Source organism: Stomoxys calcitrans, chromosome 1, assembly GCF_963082655.1.
Source record: "Stomoxys calcitrans chromosome 1, idStoCalc2.1, whole genome shotgun sequence".
Lineage (NCBI taxonomy): Eukaryota > Metazoa > Arthropoda > Insecta > Diptera > Muscidae > Stomoxys > Stomoxys calcitrans.
In genome coordinates, this window is record NC_081552.1 from 85,233,092 (window position 1) to 85,251,207 (window position 18,116).

At 40.3% G+C, this 18,116-nt stretch overlaps 1 protein-coding gene across 1 annotated transcript; it reads right to left on the reverse strand.

Annotated features, from left to right (window-relative positions):
* Positions 1-13,075: 13,075 nt before the first annotated feature.
* LOC131998537 (uncharacterized) lies at positions 13,076-17,774 on the reverse strand. The gene is made up of 2 exons (XM_059370899.1): positions 14,930-17,774; positions 13,076-14,063 (listed from the first exon to the last, which is right to left on the reverse strand). The coding sequence occupies exon 1, from the start codon at positions 17,714-17,716 to the stop codon at positions 15,239-15,241; it is 2,478 nt and encodes an 825-aa protein (XP_059226882.1). The 5' UTR covers positions 17,717-17,774; the 3' UTR covers positions 13,076-14,063; positions 14,930-15,238.
* Positions 17,775-18,116: the final 342 nt, after the last annotated feature.

Below are 18,116 nucleotides of genomic sequence, written 5' to 3' on the forward strand. Positions count from 1 at the left end.
AATATGGATCCAAGTGTTTGGGGGCCGCCTCTCACCAAAAACATTCCCCAAAGAGGACAAATTTACGACCATAACAATATGGGGCTCAAATGAAAGGTCTTTGGGAGTAAAGCACGAATTTGATATCAATATTCGGGGAAAAGTGTCTATGGGGCCACCCCACCCCCACAGCACCACCCAAATAGTAAGTACATTCTGACTTTTGCAATATGAGGCTCAAATAAGACGGTTTTTAGAGTGGAACACGAATCCGATAATTATTTTCAAGGCCAACTGACTGAATGGTCGCCCATCCCCCAAAACACCCGCCAAGCCTGTCATGTTTGCCGACTATGGAAATATGGGGCTCAAATTAAATTTATTTGGGAGTAGACCACGTATCTGATATCAACATTATAGGCCAACTGTCTAGCGGACGTACCACACCATAACAACCCCCAAATAGGACGTATTTGCTCACCAAGACAATTTGGGTCCTAAAGAGAGTGGAGCTAAATATTCAACGTTTTTAGGCAAATACCCCAAACCGGACATATTTGCTGACTTTTGCAATGAGGAGTTTAAATGAATTCAGAAAACGAATTTCATATCCAATTTTGAGGGCAATGGCAATATGGGGTTCAAATAAATGATATATAGATATATGAGAATAGAGCACGTTGCTGATATATTTTCAGGGCTTAGAATTTGGGGGACCACCTCACTCCCAAAAATACCACTATCTCGGGCATATTTACCGACCATGACAATGTGGGGCTAAAATGAAGGGTATTGGGGTGGTAAAGCAAAAATGAATACTCATTTTCGGGACCAATTTTCTGTGGGTCTACCCCTTTCCCAAAATATCCCACAAGCTGCAATTTTTTAGTGGCCATCGCAATATGGGGCTCAAATGAAGGTATTTGGGAGTAGAATACGAATTTGATATCCAAATCTAGGACCATGTAACTAGAGCATCATCCCTTTCCCAAAACACCCCCAAAGGGAAAAAATTTTTCGACCATGCCAATATGTGACTTAAATGAAAGGTATTTGAGATTAGAAAACAAATTTGATAACCTATTTTGAGGCCATGTGTTTGGGGGACGCCTCATCCTGTAAACTCCTCTTAAGCCAATGGCAATATGGGGTTTAAATAAATGGTATAAATGGAAGAGCACGATGCTGATATTTTTTCAGGGCCAAGTATCTGGGGGACCACCTCTCCCCCGAAAACACCACTAAATCAGATATCATGAGAATATCGGGCTGAAATGAAGTATTTTAAGAATGGAGTGCACCTTACATTCAAAGTTAAATTTATAGACTAATGAAGATCATATGGGATTCAGATAAAGGCACTTATATTGTTAAACTGTTAGTCAAGTGATATACTACTTTCATATCATGGTATTTCACTAAAAGCTCTTTAATTGTCGAAAATAAATATTCCAAGGAAACTTTTGTTCCATATAAAGTAAAAGAAGGCGCAGCGAAACGGGCCCGGGTCAGATAGTCTTATATATAACAAGTAAAAGCGTGCTAAGTTCGGCCGGGCCGAATCTTATATACCCTCCACCATGGATCGCATTTGTCGAGTTCTTTTCCCGGCATCTCTTTTTAGGCAAAACAAGTAAAAGCGTGCTAAGTTCGGCCGGGCCGAATCTTACATACCCTCCACCATGGACCGCATTTGCCGAGTTCTTCTCCCGGCATCTCTTTTTAGGCAAAAAAGGATATAAGAAAAGATTTGCTTTGCTATAAATATATTATTACATGTTGGAGACCTGTGTAAAATTTAAGCCAATTCGAATAAGAATTGTGCCCTTTGGGGGCTCAAGAAGTAAAATAGTGAGATCGATTTATATGGGAGCTTTATCGGGCTATAGACCGATTCAGATCATAATAAACACGTATGTTGATGGTCATGAGAGGATCCGTAGTACATAATTTCAGGTAAATCGGACAATAATTGCGACCTCTAGAGGCTCAAGAAGTCACGATCCAAGATCGGTTTATATCGCAGCTATATCAGGTTATGGATCGATTTGAGCCATACTTGGCACAGTTGTTGGATATCATAACAAAACACGTCGTGCAAAATTTCATTCCAATCGGATAAGAATTGGGCACTCTAGAGGTTCAAGAATTCAAGACCCAAGATCGGTTTATATGACAGCTATATCAGGTTATGAACCGATTTGAACCATACTTAACAAAGTTGTTGAATATCATAACAAAACACGTCGTGCAAAATTTCATTCCAATCGGATAAGAATTGCGCACTCAAGAGGCTCAAGAAGTCAAGACCCAAGATCGGTTTATATGGCAGCTATATCAGGTTATGAACCGATTTGAATCATACTTGGCAAAGTTGTTGAATATCATAACAAAACACGTCGTGCAAAATTTCATTCCAATCGGATAAGAATTGCGCACTCTAGAGGCTCAAGAAGTCAAGACCCAAGATCGGTTTATATGGCAGCTATATCAAAACATGGACCGATATGGCCCATTTACAATACCAACCGACCTACACTAATAAGAAGTATTTGTGCAAAGTTTCAAGCGGCTAGCTTTACTCCTTCGGAAGTTAGCGTGCTTTCGACAGACAGACGGACGGACGGACGGACAGACGGACGGACATGGTTAGATCGACATAAAATGTCGCGACGATCAAGAATATATATACTTTATGGGGTCTCAGACGAATATTTCGAGTAGTTACAAACAGAATGACCAAATTAGTATACTCCCCATCTTATGGTGGAGGGTATAAAAATTATATAAGAAAAGATTTGCTCTGCTATTAGAGTGATATCAAGATATGGTCCGATTTGGACCACAATTAAATTATATGTTGGAGACCGTAAAATGTCAGCCAATTCGAATAAGAATTGCGCCCTTTGCGGCTCAAGAAGTAAAATAGAGAAATCAATTTATATGGGAGCTGTATCGGGCTATAGACCGATTCAGACCTTAATAAACACGTATCTTGATGGTCATGAGAGGATCAGTCTTACAAAATTTCAGCCAAATCGGATAATAATTGCGACCTCTAGAGGCTCAAGAAGTCAAGATCCTAGACCGGTTTATATGGCAGCTATATCAGATTATGAACCGACTTGTACCTTATTTGACATAGTTGTTGAAAGAAACAATAAAAAACGTCTTGAAAAATTTGAGACAAATCGGATAGGAATTGCACCCTCTAGAAGCACAAGAAATCAAATCCCAGATCTGTTTATATGACAGCTATATCAGGTTATATTATATCAAAATACTAAGTGCCAAAATTCATTCAAATTGGATAAGAATCGCGCCCTCTAGAGGCTCAAGAAGTCAGGACCCAAGATCGGTTTATATGACAGCTATATCAAGTTATTAACCGATTAAAACCATACTTGGCACAGTTGTTGGATATAATAACGAAACACGTCGTGCAAAATTTCATTCTAATCGGATAAGAATTGCGCACTTTAGAGGCTCAGGAAGTCAAGACCCAAGATCGGTATATATGGCAGATATACCAGGTTATGAACCGATTTGAATCATACTTGGCACAGTTGTTGGATATCATAACAAAACACGTCGTGCAAAATTTCATCCCAATGGGATAAGAATTGCGCACTCTAGAGGCTCAAGAAGTCAAGACCCAAGATCGGTTTATATGGCAGCTATATCAAAACATGGACCGATATGGCCCATTTACAATACCAACTTACCTACACTAATAAGAAGTATTTGTGCAAAATTTCAAGCGACTAGCTTTACTCCTTCGGAAGTTAGTGTGCTTTCGACAGACAGACGGACGGACAGACGGACGGACGGACGGACAGACGGACGGACAGACGGACGGACGGACGGACAGACGGACGGACATGGCTAGATCGACATAAAATTTCACGACGATCAAGAATATATATACTTTATGGGGTCTCAGAAGAATATTTCGAGTAGTTACAATCAGAATGACGAAATTAGTATACCCCCCATCCTATGGTGGAGGGTATAAAAATCAATTTGTGTTTGTTTGTAGGTTTGTTTGTTTGTATGTTTATGTGTTCCTTATAGACTCAGAAACGTCTGAACCGATTTTCTTGAAATTTTCACAGATGGTGCATTATAACCCCGTGGTGAAAATAGGGTACTACATTTTTTGATATCTGAAAGGAGGGCGGACCCTCCCCCTTACCCTAATTTTCAGAAACGCCAGATCTCGGAGATGGGTGGTGCGATTAAAGCGAAATTCTTTGTGCTCTCATATAGTACCCTAGAAATAAAAATTTGGTACTCAAATTTCGGATGGGTTACCTAGGGGGGCTGTCCCACCCTAAAACCTACCAAACATATATTCAGACCAATCACGACAATATGGGACCAAAATGAAAGGTATATAGGATAAGAAAATGTATCTGATATCCAATTGTCGGACCAAGTGCTAGGGGGACCACCCCAACCCCCAAAACACCTTTAAATCGGACATATTTACCGACCATGGCAATATGGAACTCAAATGAAAGGTATTTGCGAGTAGAATACGAATCTGATACCCAAATTTGGGACCACGTTTCTGGGGGTCCACCCCTTTCCCCAAAACACCCCCAAACAGAACTTATTTACTGCCCGTGGCAATATTGGGCTTCAATTAAAGGTATTTGAATGTAGAATACGAATCTGAAATCCAAATATGGGACCAAGTGTTTGGGGGGCCGCCTCTCACCAAAAACTTCCCCCAAAGGGGACAAATTTACGACCATAGCAATATGGGGATCAAATGAAAGGTCTTTGGGAGTAAAACACGAATTTGATATCAATGTTCGGGAAGAATGCCTATGGGGCCACCCCACCCCCGCAACACCACCCAAATAGTTAGTATTTTCTGAGTATTGGAATATGAGGCTCAAATAAGAGGGTTTTTAAAGTAGAACACCAATCCGATATATATTATCAAGGCCAACTCACTGAGTGGCCGCCCATCCCAAAAAACACCAACCAAGCTGGCCACGTTTGCCGACTATGGAAATATGGGGCTCACATTAAAGGTATGTGGGAGTAGACCACGTATCTGATATCAACATTAGGGGCCAACTGTCTAGCGGACGTCCCACCACCATAACAACCCCTAAATAGGACGTATTTGCTCGCCAAGGCAATTTGGGTCTTAAAGAGAGTGGAACTAAATATTCATAGTTTTTAGGGCCAATACCCCAAACCGGACATATTTGCTGACTTTTGCAATAAGGAGTTTTAATGAGATTAGAAAACGAATTTCATATCCAATTTTGAGGGCAATGCCAGTATGGGGTTCAAGTAAATGATATATAGATTTATGAGAATAGAGCACGTTGCTGATATTTTCTCCATGCTTAGTGTTTAGGGGCCCACCCCAATCCCCAAAACACCCCTAAATCGGGCATATTTATCGACCATGTCAATGTGGAGCTTAAATGAAAGGTATTGGGGGGTAGAGCAAGAATTGATACCTATTTTCGGGACCAATTTTCTGGGGGTCTACCCCTTTCCCAAAATACCCCACAAACAGCAATTTTTAGTGACCATCGCAATATGGGGCTCAAATGAAGATATTTGGGAGTAGAATACGAATTTGATATCCAAATGTAGGACCATGTATTTAGGGCATCACCTCTTTCCCAAAACACCCCCAAAGGAAAAAAAAAATTCGACCATGCCAATATGTGGCTCAAATAAAAGGAATTTGAGATTAGGAAACGAATTTGATAACCTATTTTGGGGCCATGTGTTTGGGGCTCCTCTTAAGCCAATGGCAATATGGGGTTTAAATAAATGGTATTTAAGAGAAGAGCACGATGCTGATATTTTTTCAGGGCCAAGTATCTGGGGGACCACTTCTCCCCCGAAAACACCACTAAATCAGACATCATGAGAATATCGGGCTGAAATGAAGTATTTTAAGAATGGAGTACACCTTACATCCATACTTAAATTCGTACACCAATAAAGATCAAAAGGGGTTCAGATAAAGGCACTTATATTGATAAGCTATTAGTCAAGTTTGCATGGTATATCACTAAAAGATATTTAATTGTCGAAAATAAATATTCCAAGGAAACTTTTGTTCCATATAAAGTAAAAGAAGGCGCAACGGAGCGGGCCCGGGTCAGCTAGTGACCTATAAAGTTATAATTAAAAAAATCTTAATATCAAATGAAAAATATTCACCAAAGGAAACATTTACTTAAAAGGTTAAAAAATTGATTATCTTTCAAAAAAGTTTGTCGTTTTTGGAAAATTACATAGCGTTAAAGTGTTAGCCAGCAGGAAAGGACAGACCTCAAAAGGTACTTCGACAGCAGCAAAAAGTGAACCATCTATGGATGAATCGTCCACACCGTAAGTGTCCTGAGAAAGAGTGGCTCCCATGTTTTCTCAACTGCCCCTGGATCGCAAGAAAACTCAAAATGACAATATCGAAAGAATCTTATGTGGGTGAACTCCTGGAGGACTCATATGACGAGACAAACGCTAGAGTGGAGGAAATTCTGAATCCTCACTATTGTCGAGTTTATGCTGACAAATCTCCACCATTGCATAGCCGCTTCGGCGACTTTAAAGGTCTTTCTGATGGCAGAAAGATTTGAAGTTGTTCTTCTCAAGGCACCGCGGATGTGCAGAGAAGTTGTTCGTGGACTAAATATTCTCGGATTTAAACTACCAAGAGTCCATGGAATGGGAGACACAGAAAGTACATTTTATTATTCTTCAGTAGAACCCAGCTTGAAATTAAAAAATCTCATTACTGGCTGGCATTTGATTCAGAGGTGCCGGTTTCAAGCATTAAGTTGCTGGTTGAAGCTGCTTCTGCAGGGAAAAATAAACTCATTGTAGGAAGTGATGCTAATGCACATCACCAGATATGGGAAAGTTCTGATAGCGTCGAAAGGGGGAAGCTGCTTATGGAATATATTATAATTTGCAATCTGGCGATTTGCAATAAAGGTGATAATCCGATCTTTATAACCAGGAACAGGCAGAAGGTACTAGATGTAGAGATACAAGAGGAAGGATATGTGACTGGGTAGTGTGGAAAGACCAATCGTTATATTATCATCGTAATATAAGTTTCAGCCTTGGAGAAAAAACTGCTGATGTGGTCCTTCGGCTAGACAGATAAAAGTCGGATTGGTATAAATTTCGGCATCACGTCCAGGATCCTAGTCAAGGGGCACAAGGCCACAAGGGCACCACACTATTCTACAAGGCTGAGCTTAGAAAATACAAAGACGAGCTGCGAAAGTCTCAGAGCAAAGGAGGATACATCTGAGGCCTCCAATTTAAGGAAGATCCTATCCTCAAGACCTTTTACGGTGGGATATATATTCAGAAGTCAGAGAATGTATGGACAATGTCTATTGCGGAAACACTAGAACTACTCGTTGACATACATTTCCCAGGAAACTCTCCAACGGACAGCTTAACGCCAATGGAGGTTGTCTCTGATATGCATTTGTCGGAGTTTATTGGGGAAATTGTATGATTCTAAAATCCTTTGGCCCATAACAAGTTTCGACTCCTTCCAGTCTCAAAGCTCTGAGATGCATTACTGATTAAATTACAAGCTGTGTCCGATAGACTGGCTTCTTTGCTCAGGGAGATATAATCTGCTTGTATCAGCATTACCTGTTGGATGAAGCGACATAAAGGACATTTTCATTCCAAGCGCAGGAAAACCTTACCACACGAAGGGGACCGCGAAGTGGGCTACCGACAGTGGCGCATCAAAAGTCTACCTACTGTTCAATACACCGCCGAATCCAAAGGATGTCATCTTGGTGCATCACAGTCGCACAGAGGACGACAACATATGATGGACTGAATTTAATGCTACGCCTAATGCCTTTGCTTAAACAAATTGCAGCGAACACTGCTGTGAGTCTAAGGGAGTTTTTTTATACCCTCCACCATAAGATGGGGGGTATACTAATTTCGTCATTCTGTTTGTAACTACTCGAAATATTCGTCTGAGACCCCATAAAGAATATATTCTCTATATCGTCGCGACATTTTATGTCGATCTAACCATGTCCGTCCGTCCGTCCGTCCGTCTGTCTGTCGAAAGCACGCTAACTTCCGAAGGAGTAAAGCTAGCCGCTTGAAATTTTTCACAAATACTTCTTATTAGTGTAGGTCGGTTGGTATTGTAAATGGGCCATATCGGTCCATGTTTTGATATAGCTGCCATATAAACCGATCTTGGGTCTTGACTTCTTTTGCCTTTAGAGTGCGCAATTCTTATCCGATTGGAATGAAATTTTGCACGACGTGTTTTGTTATGATATCCAACAACTTTGCCAAGTATGATTCAAATCGGTCCATAACCTGATATAGCTGCCATATAAACCGATCTTGGGTCTTGACTTCTTGAGCCTCTTGAGTGCGCAATTCTTATCCGATTGGAATGAAATTTTGCACGACGTGTTTTGTTATGATATTCAACAACTTTGTTAAGTATGGTTCAAATCGGTCCATAACCTGATATAGCTGTCATATAAACCGATCTTGGGTCTTGAATTCTTGAGCCTCTAGAGTGCGCAATTCTTATCCGATTGGAATGAAATTTTGCACGACGTGTTTTGTTATGATATCCAACAACTGTGCCAAGTATGGCTCAAATCGATCCATAACCTGATATAGCTGCGATATAAACCGATCTTGGATCTTGACTTCTTGAGCCTCTAGAGGTCGCAATTATTGTCCGATTTACCTGAAATTATGTACTACGGATCCTCTCATGACCATCAACATACGTGTTTATTATGATCTGAATCGGTCTATAGCCCGATAAAGCTCCCATATAAATCGATCTCTCTATTTTACTTCTTGAGCCCCCAAAGGGCACAATTCTTATTCGAATTGGCTTACATTTTACACAGGTCTCCAACATGTAATAATATATTTATAGCAGAGCAAATCTTTTCTTATATCCTTTTTTGCCTAAAAAGAGATGCCGGGAGAAGAACTCGGCAAATGCGATCCATGGTGGAGGGTATGTAAGATTCGGCCCGGCCGAACTTAGCACGCTTTTACTTGTTTTACACTATGTTATCTTTGATACAATGCGACGTGGAAGACAGTGTTACAAATTGCCTGAGCCCCTTTTGATAAAAAGTACTGTACCAGATTTCCCGATAGAAACCATTGGAACGACAATAGGTCATTGACTTCTATATGGATGTTTCTGAGCTAGACAACCAAGTGGGCTTCGGGAGTACTCTGAAGAACTAGGACTGGTCATATCGAGAAGTTTACCCGACCACTGTAGTGTGTATCAAGCGGAGACACAAGAATTAAAGAAACATTGGAATGGTTAAGATATTACGTATTAATTTTCATAACTAAATAATTCCTCAGTCAACCAGGCAGCCGTTAAATCTCTGGGGAACATATTTCTGAATTAAATAACCGCCCTCGACTGTAGCAGATGTCTAAACGAGATCGCTTAACAGTTCAAAATTACCTGTTTACCTGTGTGCCGAGCCACAGAGAATGGTACAGCAGACAAGTGTGCGAGATTAGAAACTACCGAACACATTGGATAATGTTTTACCTGTGAACAATCATCGGAGGTTTGCTTACAGAGATTCGCCTACTTAGAACTTATCTGATGAGATCCATGGTGGAGAGTATAGCAGATTCGATTCTTTCCAACTTAATGCCTACGGACTTCTTTTCACTCAATTTGAAAATGATTTTCATTAAATGTTACTCTCCCCTGCCCACAATTTTTTATACCCTCCACCATAGGATGGGGGGTACACTAATTTCGTCATTCTGTTTGCAACTATTCGAAATATTCGTCTGAGACCCCATAAAGTATATATATTCTTGATCGTCGCGACATTTTATGTCGATCTAGCCGTGTCCGTCCGTCTGTCCCTCCGTCCGTCTGTCTGTCGAAAGCACGCTAACTTCCGAAGGAATAAAGCTAGCCGCTTGAAATTTTGCAAAAATACTTCTTATTTGTGTAGGTCGGTTGGTATTGTAAATGGGCCATATCGGTCCATGTTTTGATACAGCTGCCATATAAACCGATCTTGGGTCTTGAATTCTTGAGCCTCTAGATTGCGCAATTCTTATCTGATTGGAATGAAATTTTGCACGACGTGTTTTGTTATGATATCCAATAATTGTGCCAAGTATGGTTCAAGTCGGTTTATAACCTGATATAGCTCTCATATAAACCGAGCTTGGGTCTTGACTTCTTGAGCCTCTAGAGTGCGCAGTTCTTATCCGATTTGAATGAAATTTTGCACGTATTAATTTGTTATAATATCCAACAACTGTGCCAAGTATGGTTCAAATCGGTCCATAACCTGATATAGCTTTCATATAAACGGATCTGCGGACTTAACTTCTTGAGCTTCTAGAGGACGCAATTCCTATCCGATTTGGCTGAAATTTTGCAAGACGTATTTAATTCCTGCTTTAAACAACTGTGTCAAATAATGTTCAAATCGGTTAATAACCTGATATAGCTGCCATATAAACCGATCTGAGATCTTGACTTCTTGAACCTCTAGAGGTCGCAATTATTATTCGATTTGCCTTAAATCAACATACGTGTTCACAATGGTCTGAATCGGTCTATAGCCCGATACAGCACCCATATAAATCGACCTCTATATTTTACTTCTTGAGCCCCCAAAGGGCGCAATTCTTATTCCAATTGGCTGACATTTAACACAGGTCTCCAACATATAATTTAATTGTGGTCCAAACCGGACCATATCTTGATATCGCTCTAATAGCAGAGCAAATCTTTTCTTATATCCTGTTTTGCCTAAGAACAGATGCCGGGAAAAGAACTCGACAAATGCGATCCATGGTGGAGGGTATATAAGATTCGGCCCGGGCGAACTTACCATGCTTTTACTTTTTATCCATTATTCTCCCTATTCTAGACTCACTTTTAAGATAAAACATTTTCCATGGGCTTGCATACATTTATGTATGCATCATCTTTCTGTCGTTTTCACTTTTCTTTTCCGGTCCTCTAACTTTTAGTCCTTGCCTTCTCATCCCTCTCTTTGTAGATATGCTACATTCACCACTTGTGTCATGCAATATTTCCTTTCTATCCCAACCATGTGCAACAGATGCTTTTAATACTTTCCTTAGAAGGGAAATGCCACAAAGTTTAGTTGAGTTTGTCAGAGATTAATGTGAGTTGTTTGACTTTACCTACGTAGTTGATGCATTGTGACACAGATTCGTGAGCAATTTGGGTTAAGATTTCGTAATGCAGTTTGCACTAAAAGCAAATTTTATTTTAAATCGTCAAGTTAAGTAGATCATGAGAAGCAAGGATTTCAAAAAGTATAAAAGAAATTATCATGCACTTTAAAGACAAAAATCATTAAAAACCTAAGATATAAATATTACTAACATTGTAGTATTTAAATATACGAGTATGTATGTATATACGTATATAACGTGAGAAACATGTTAAGTTCTTCTTATACCATAGACATACCTAATAATGCTGTTGAATACTACATTTAATTTTTGTTGGCTTAGTGAATCACAGTTTGAAACAAGTAAAAGCGTGCTAAGTTCGGCCGGGCCGAATCTTATATACCCTCCACCATGGATCGCATTTGTCGAGTTTTTTTTCCCGGCATCTCTTCTTTGGGAAAAAGGATATAAGAAAAGATTTGCTCTGCTATTAGAGCGATATCAAGATATGGTCCGGTTTGGACCACAATTAAATTATATGTTGGAGACCTGTGTAAAATTTCAGCCAATTCGAATAAGAATTGCGCCCTTTGGGGGCTCAAGAAGTAAAATAGAGAGATCGATTTATATGGGAGCTGTATCGGGCTATAGACCGATTCAGACCATAATAAACACGTATCTTGATGGTCATGACAGGATCCGTCGTACAAAATTTCAGGCAAATCGGATAATAATGACGACCTCTAAAGGCTCAAGAAGTCAAGGTCCCAGATCGGTTTATATGGTAGCTATATAAGGTTATGAACCGATTTGAACCATACTTGGCACAGTTGTTGGATATCATAACAAAACACGTCGTGCAAAATTTCATTCCAATCGGATAAGAACTGCGCACTCTAGAGGCTGAAGAAGCCAATACCCAAGATCGGTTTATATGGCAGCTATATCAGGTTATGGACCGATTTGAACCATACTTGGCACAGTTGTTGGATATCATAACAAAACACGTCGTGCTAAAATTCATTCCAATTGGATAAGAATTGCGCACTCTAGAGGCTCAAGAAATCAAGACCCAAGATCGGTTTATATGGCAGCTATATCAAAACATTGACCGATATGGCCCATTTACAATACCAACCGACCTACACTAATAAGAAGTATTTGTGCAAAATTTCAAGCGGCAAGTTAGCGTGCTTTCGACAGACAGACGGACGGACGGACGGACGGTCGGACGGACCGACGGACGGACATGGCTAGATCGACATAAAATTTCACGACGATCAAGAATATATATACTTTGTGGGGTCTCAGACGAATATTTCGAGTAGTTACAATCAGAATGACGAAATTAGTATACCCCCCATCTTATGGTGGAGGGTATAAAAAGCTCACATGTAGATATGTCCTTGCTAACAGAATTCGTATTTCGATTGGTGTATAAGAGTGTGTTATCCACAGTCCATGCAGTTTTGCATATATCTTTCCGGTAATAGCATTTATATGATTTGACTAAGTTAAAGAACTATTAAAAATCACACTGTAGAGGGGTTGAGCGTTTATTTTACCAGCGTACTCCACAGAAATAATAATAAACGCACAAGGTTTCTCAACGAGCTCTTCTCAAAAATCAGACAGATTAATGGATTGCATGAACTTTTATAGCCTGATGGGCTCTAATCGTTAATCGATACTTTACATTACAATGCATTAATATTACTCAAAAACTCAATGAGACAAAAACACTCAATTACATTGTAATCTCTTGCTCTCTTACATTTAGTTACAGACATGCGCAGTAGAACATATTCTCTCTTCACTCAATCGATCGATAGATATAGCAATGCTCAAATAATAATGACTCAATAGAAACAGTAAACCATTAAAATATGTAGTCATGTTACAAAACTAATGAAACAAAATATATTCAAAGGAAAGCAAATCTTTAAAGTTAGTTCAGAATGGCAATGCAAAAATAGTAAAAATTAATAAATGAATGCATGAAATATATTATAATTATGTAGAAAATATAACATCGCTACAATCTCCCCTTTTGGAGTGCGGCATCGACCCGAGAGCACGACAACAGTCTAGGACTTCTTTGGTCTTCCTCTTTTGCGTATCGGGTGGACAGGTTTGGGCATTACATTGTGGTTGTCATCTCGAAACAAGGATAAGGCTGAGGCATGGTATGTCCCCAAGGACACGTTGACGTTATCGGCAGCAGCAATTTCATAGGATGTAGAACCAACTTTCTTTATAATGACATAAGGACCATCTCTTTTCGGAACGAATTTAGCAATAAGTCCTTTCGATGCTTGGCTTAATACGTGTGTGTTAACCATTACAGTTGAACCAATTTCGAAACTGGGTTGCGGTCTTCTGTGCCCATCGTAGTTTTCTTTATTTTTGTCTTGGCGATGTTGTTCTGATTCTTTGGCATCTTTATAAACGTTTGATAGATTTTGAAGATAAGTAGTTATCTGTGGTATAAAGTTTTCGGCCTCTACAACAGATCTCAAATCATTGTGGACATCATCGATTGTTCTTAATTCACGGCCAAAGGTTAAATAGGATGCAGTGAACCCTGTTGTCTGGCACTTCGCTGTATTCATTGCGAAACGTATGGCGCTTAGGTGAATGGCCCATGTATTGTGGTGAAGCTGCACAAGGATGGCTAATTGGGCTTTCAAGTCGCGGTTTTTACGCTCAACTGGGTTAGCTTGTGGGTGGTAGACCGGCGTGAATTGTTGTTGGACGTTTAGGCAAAAGGTAACTTGTTGCATTATAGCGGAGACAAACTGGACACCATTGTCTGTTCTGAGCCGTCGTGGTACTCCATAACGAAGAAAAACCTCTTCGATCAGCAGCTTTGCGCATATTTCGGCTGTGGCTTCCTTAAGAGCAAAAAGTTCTACCCAACGTGATGCAACATCTTCAGCTATAAATATCCATTGATAGCCTTCATTAGTTAATGGTAGTGGACCAAAAAGGTCTACGGATAGCACCTCGAACCGTTGCTTGCAACTAGTGGTCTTCATTAAACCAACTGGCTTCATATTGGTGGCTTTAAATCGTTGGCAATCGAGACAGGATCTGACGTATTTGGTTATTTCGGCTCTCATACCTGGCCAAAAATATCTATTTGCGATTCTTTGTATAGTCCTTTCGGCACCATAGTGTCCCGCTGTGCTATCATCGTGATATATTTTCAAAATATCCTTTCGCTCATGTTCTGGGATCACTAACTGGGCTTCGTCGGATTCATCGTTGCTATATCGATATAGGACGCTATCATTCATAATATATCCACGGTTAAGCCAGTGGCTAAGATTTTCGTCTTCAGATTCTATAGACTTTATGATTGGCTTCAAAAACTCATCTTTAAGCTGTTCATTTCGGACGTTTTCGGGAGTTTTATGAGGAAAATCAATTTGGAAGCTAAAAAGAGTCACGGCCTGCAATTGTTCTTCGATCCCATTAGGTCTAGATAGCATGTCAGCGACTGAATTGGTTTTACCAGGGGTGTACTCGACCCGGAAATTATACTGTTGGATTTGCAAGGCCCATCTAGCAAGGCGGCCGACGGGACACTTCATTGTTAGCAACCATTTCAGTGGTTGGTGATCCGTCATAAGTATAATTTCAGCTCCTTCTATGTACCCTCGAAATTTCGAACAAGCCCATACAATTGCAAGAGCCTCTCTCTCGGTGGTTGAATAGTTTCTTTCAGCACTTGACAGTAATCTGCTAATATATTCGATGGGGTGCTCGTCAGGGCCCTCCCCCTGGATCAAAACGGCACCAAGGGCAAATGAACTTGCATCTGTTTTAATAATGAACGGCAAATCCTCTTGAGCTTGTCTGAGTACAGGTGGGCTTATAAGTTTTTCCTTCAGTTCTTGAAAGGCTTTTCGTTGAGGCTCTCCCCATGTCCATATTGCAGTTTTCTTGGTTAAATCTGTGAGGGGTTTGGCTATTTGTGCGTAGTTGGCAATAAATTTCCTATACCAGGAACAAGTTTGGATGAAAGATATCAATTCTTTCACATTCTTTGGCTCCTTTTCTCTGAGATAGCCAATGTTTTAGCCGAATCTATAGCTATACCCTCAGGTGTTAAAATGTGTCCCAAGTACCGGACTTGACGACAACAAAATCTGCATTTGGAATTTTTAACCCGTAGATTAAATTGTTCCAATCGAATGAATACTTGGTTCAGATCTTGCAAATGCTCTTTGAAAGTTGGGGAGCATATAATCAAATCATCCAAATAGGCCACAATCAACATGTTTTTCAATGAGACTTTGAATCTGTCAATTAGACGCTGAAAAGTAGCTGGGGCGTTTCTAAGGCCAAACGGCATCCGTGTGAACCGAAAAAGGCCAAAAGGGGTAATAAAACAAGTTTTGTCCCGATCCTTTTCATTGACGGCAATTTGGTAGTAGCCACTCTGGAGGTCAAGCGTAGTCATGTATTTTGTACTTTTTGCTGCGTGGAGTAGGTCATCTATTCGGGGCAGTGGGTACCTGTCGGGTTCTGTGATGCTATTCAATTTTCTATAGTCGACACATATCCGTATGCCACCATCTCGTTTTGGCACCATCACTACCGGTGAGGCCCAAGCAGATTCGCTTTCTTCGACTATGCCTAACTCGAGCATTCGGTCTACTTCTGCCTTCAACTCTCTACTTTTGGCGAAAGACAATCTATATGCCGCTGAAGCAATTGGCTTATTATCGCCAGTATTTATGGTATGTTCTATGTATGGGGTTGGTTCTCCAAGTTCACCAAAAATTGTGTAATGCTTTTGCAAAATCAAGTCCAACTCTTGTTTTTCTTTTACGGACAAATATTCGCCATCGGTAGGCTTTAAAATCTTGATATCGGCCATCAGGATCGGTGTGAAGATTGAGTCTATATATTCCTGATCATATTCCAAACTTGCAAAGAGATCAGTTCTTCTACCTCGCTCAGGGGTGTCCTTTTCACTATCGGGCAAACAATCTTTAAAAATGGCATGAATAGAGTGAGGCGAATAATCATTTTGGTTATTGGTGATATCAGGACCATAACTTTCAAATTCAGACATGTATACTTCACGATGGTACTTTGGCTCTGTCTGTCCGTCATTCTCTGACTTTCTTTTCACGGCTGTACTTTCTTTACTGAGCATATGCCTTTTCGTATTGGCCACTTTTATCGTCTCGAGCAAATTCAAATTTAGGGGCAATAGTTCCGGAAATTCGAAATGAGTACCGGGTTCGTCCTCAAAACACCAGTATCCTTGACCCATATTCAGAATAACGGCAGCCTGTTCTAGAAAATCTGAACCTAGCAAAGTTCGATTATTTTGAGAATTTGGCAATATGACGAACTGCACGTTAAAGGGTCTTCCTCCCATTGCAATTTTACAGACCGTGGCCAAACACTCTTGGATGGATCTGCTTCCATCTGCTAAGGAGATTTCCATACGGACCTTGTCATAAATACATCCGTGGAAATCCATGATTCTCTTTAAATTTCCGCTGGCAATGCTAGTACGTGCTCCCGTATCTAGATATGCTTGTCCAGGGACACCAAACATATGAATATTGGCCACAGGGATTTCTCTCCCAACCAAACGTAGTGTCATGTTATTAAAATTTACGTATCCTTCAGGATTTTGTTGCTTTTTGTTACCACTGCAATTTGGGCAGTTTGCGCGAACATATCCTGGTGCATTACAACCGTAACATGCCAACTTTGGTTTAGCCGTAGTCGTCTGGGCAATGACGTTTGCTTCTTGCCTAGCTTCGGTTTCAAATTTCTCTTTCTTGAAACAGTTCTCTCTCGTATGTCCTTTCTTACGACAATACGTACAACGGACTGGACCACCGACGGACGAAACCTCAGTGTTCACAGGTTTTCCTCTTTCGTTTATAGCCTCTTCGGCCTCCCGTGCATCCTTAAGTAATTCGTCAAAGCTTTCCACTTTATGTCGAAAAACTCTGTCACGGATCTGGACATGAAGCATTCCAAACAGGATATCAATTTGATCACTTTCGGAAGGAATCTTGGGAAGTTTTGCGAACAATGCCCTTTTCTTCCGTACAAAAGTATCAGTTGCCTCGTTCTTCTGTTGTTTTCCATCGAAAATCTCCGCATATATGCGCCATGCTGGTTTTGGTGGACAGAACGAATCACGCAACATTTTGATAACATCCTCAAATTTCCTTGCCTTACTTTTCACGCCACTCCACCACTCAGAAGCGTCACCCAATAAAAGCATCGGCATGCTGTTAATAGCGTCAGCATCGCTAATCTTTTCCACAGTTTTGAACGTTGTTATGGCCGAAATAAACTCTTCCAGCTTGGTCGGGTCCTTTTCACCATTATAACGAGCCGTACAGTGGCTATACGTTCCTGACTTCACATTTGCAGCTGCTACGGCCTGCATCAGTTTCTCAAACTGCTCTGTGGTCAACGATGGATTCGTCATGATTTGGTACCTTGGGCTTCTTCGTGGAGTTACGGAATCTTCCATACGATTTTAACCAAAAATATAGGCCACTAAGGTTGGGCGCCAAATTTTGTAGAGGGGTTGAGCGTTTATTTTACCAGCGTACTCCACAGAAATAATAATAAACGCACAAGGTTTCTCAACGAGCTCTTCTCAAAAATCAGACAGATTAATGGATTGCATGAACTTTTATAGCCTGATGGGCTCTAATCGTTAATCGATACTTTACATTACAATGCATTAATATTACTCAAAAACTCAATGAGACAAAAACACTCAATTACATTGTAATCTCTTGCTCTCTTACATTTAGTTACAGACATGCGCAGTAGAACATATTCTCTCTTCACTCAATCGATCGATAGATATAGCAATGCTCAAATAATAATGACTCAATAGAAACAGTAAACCATTAAAATATGTA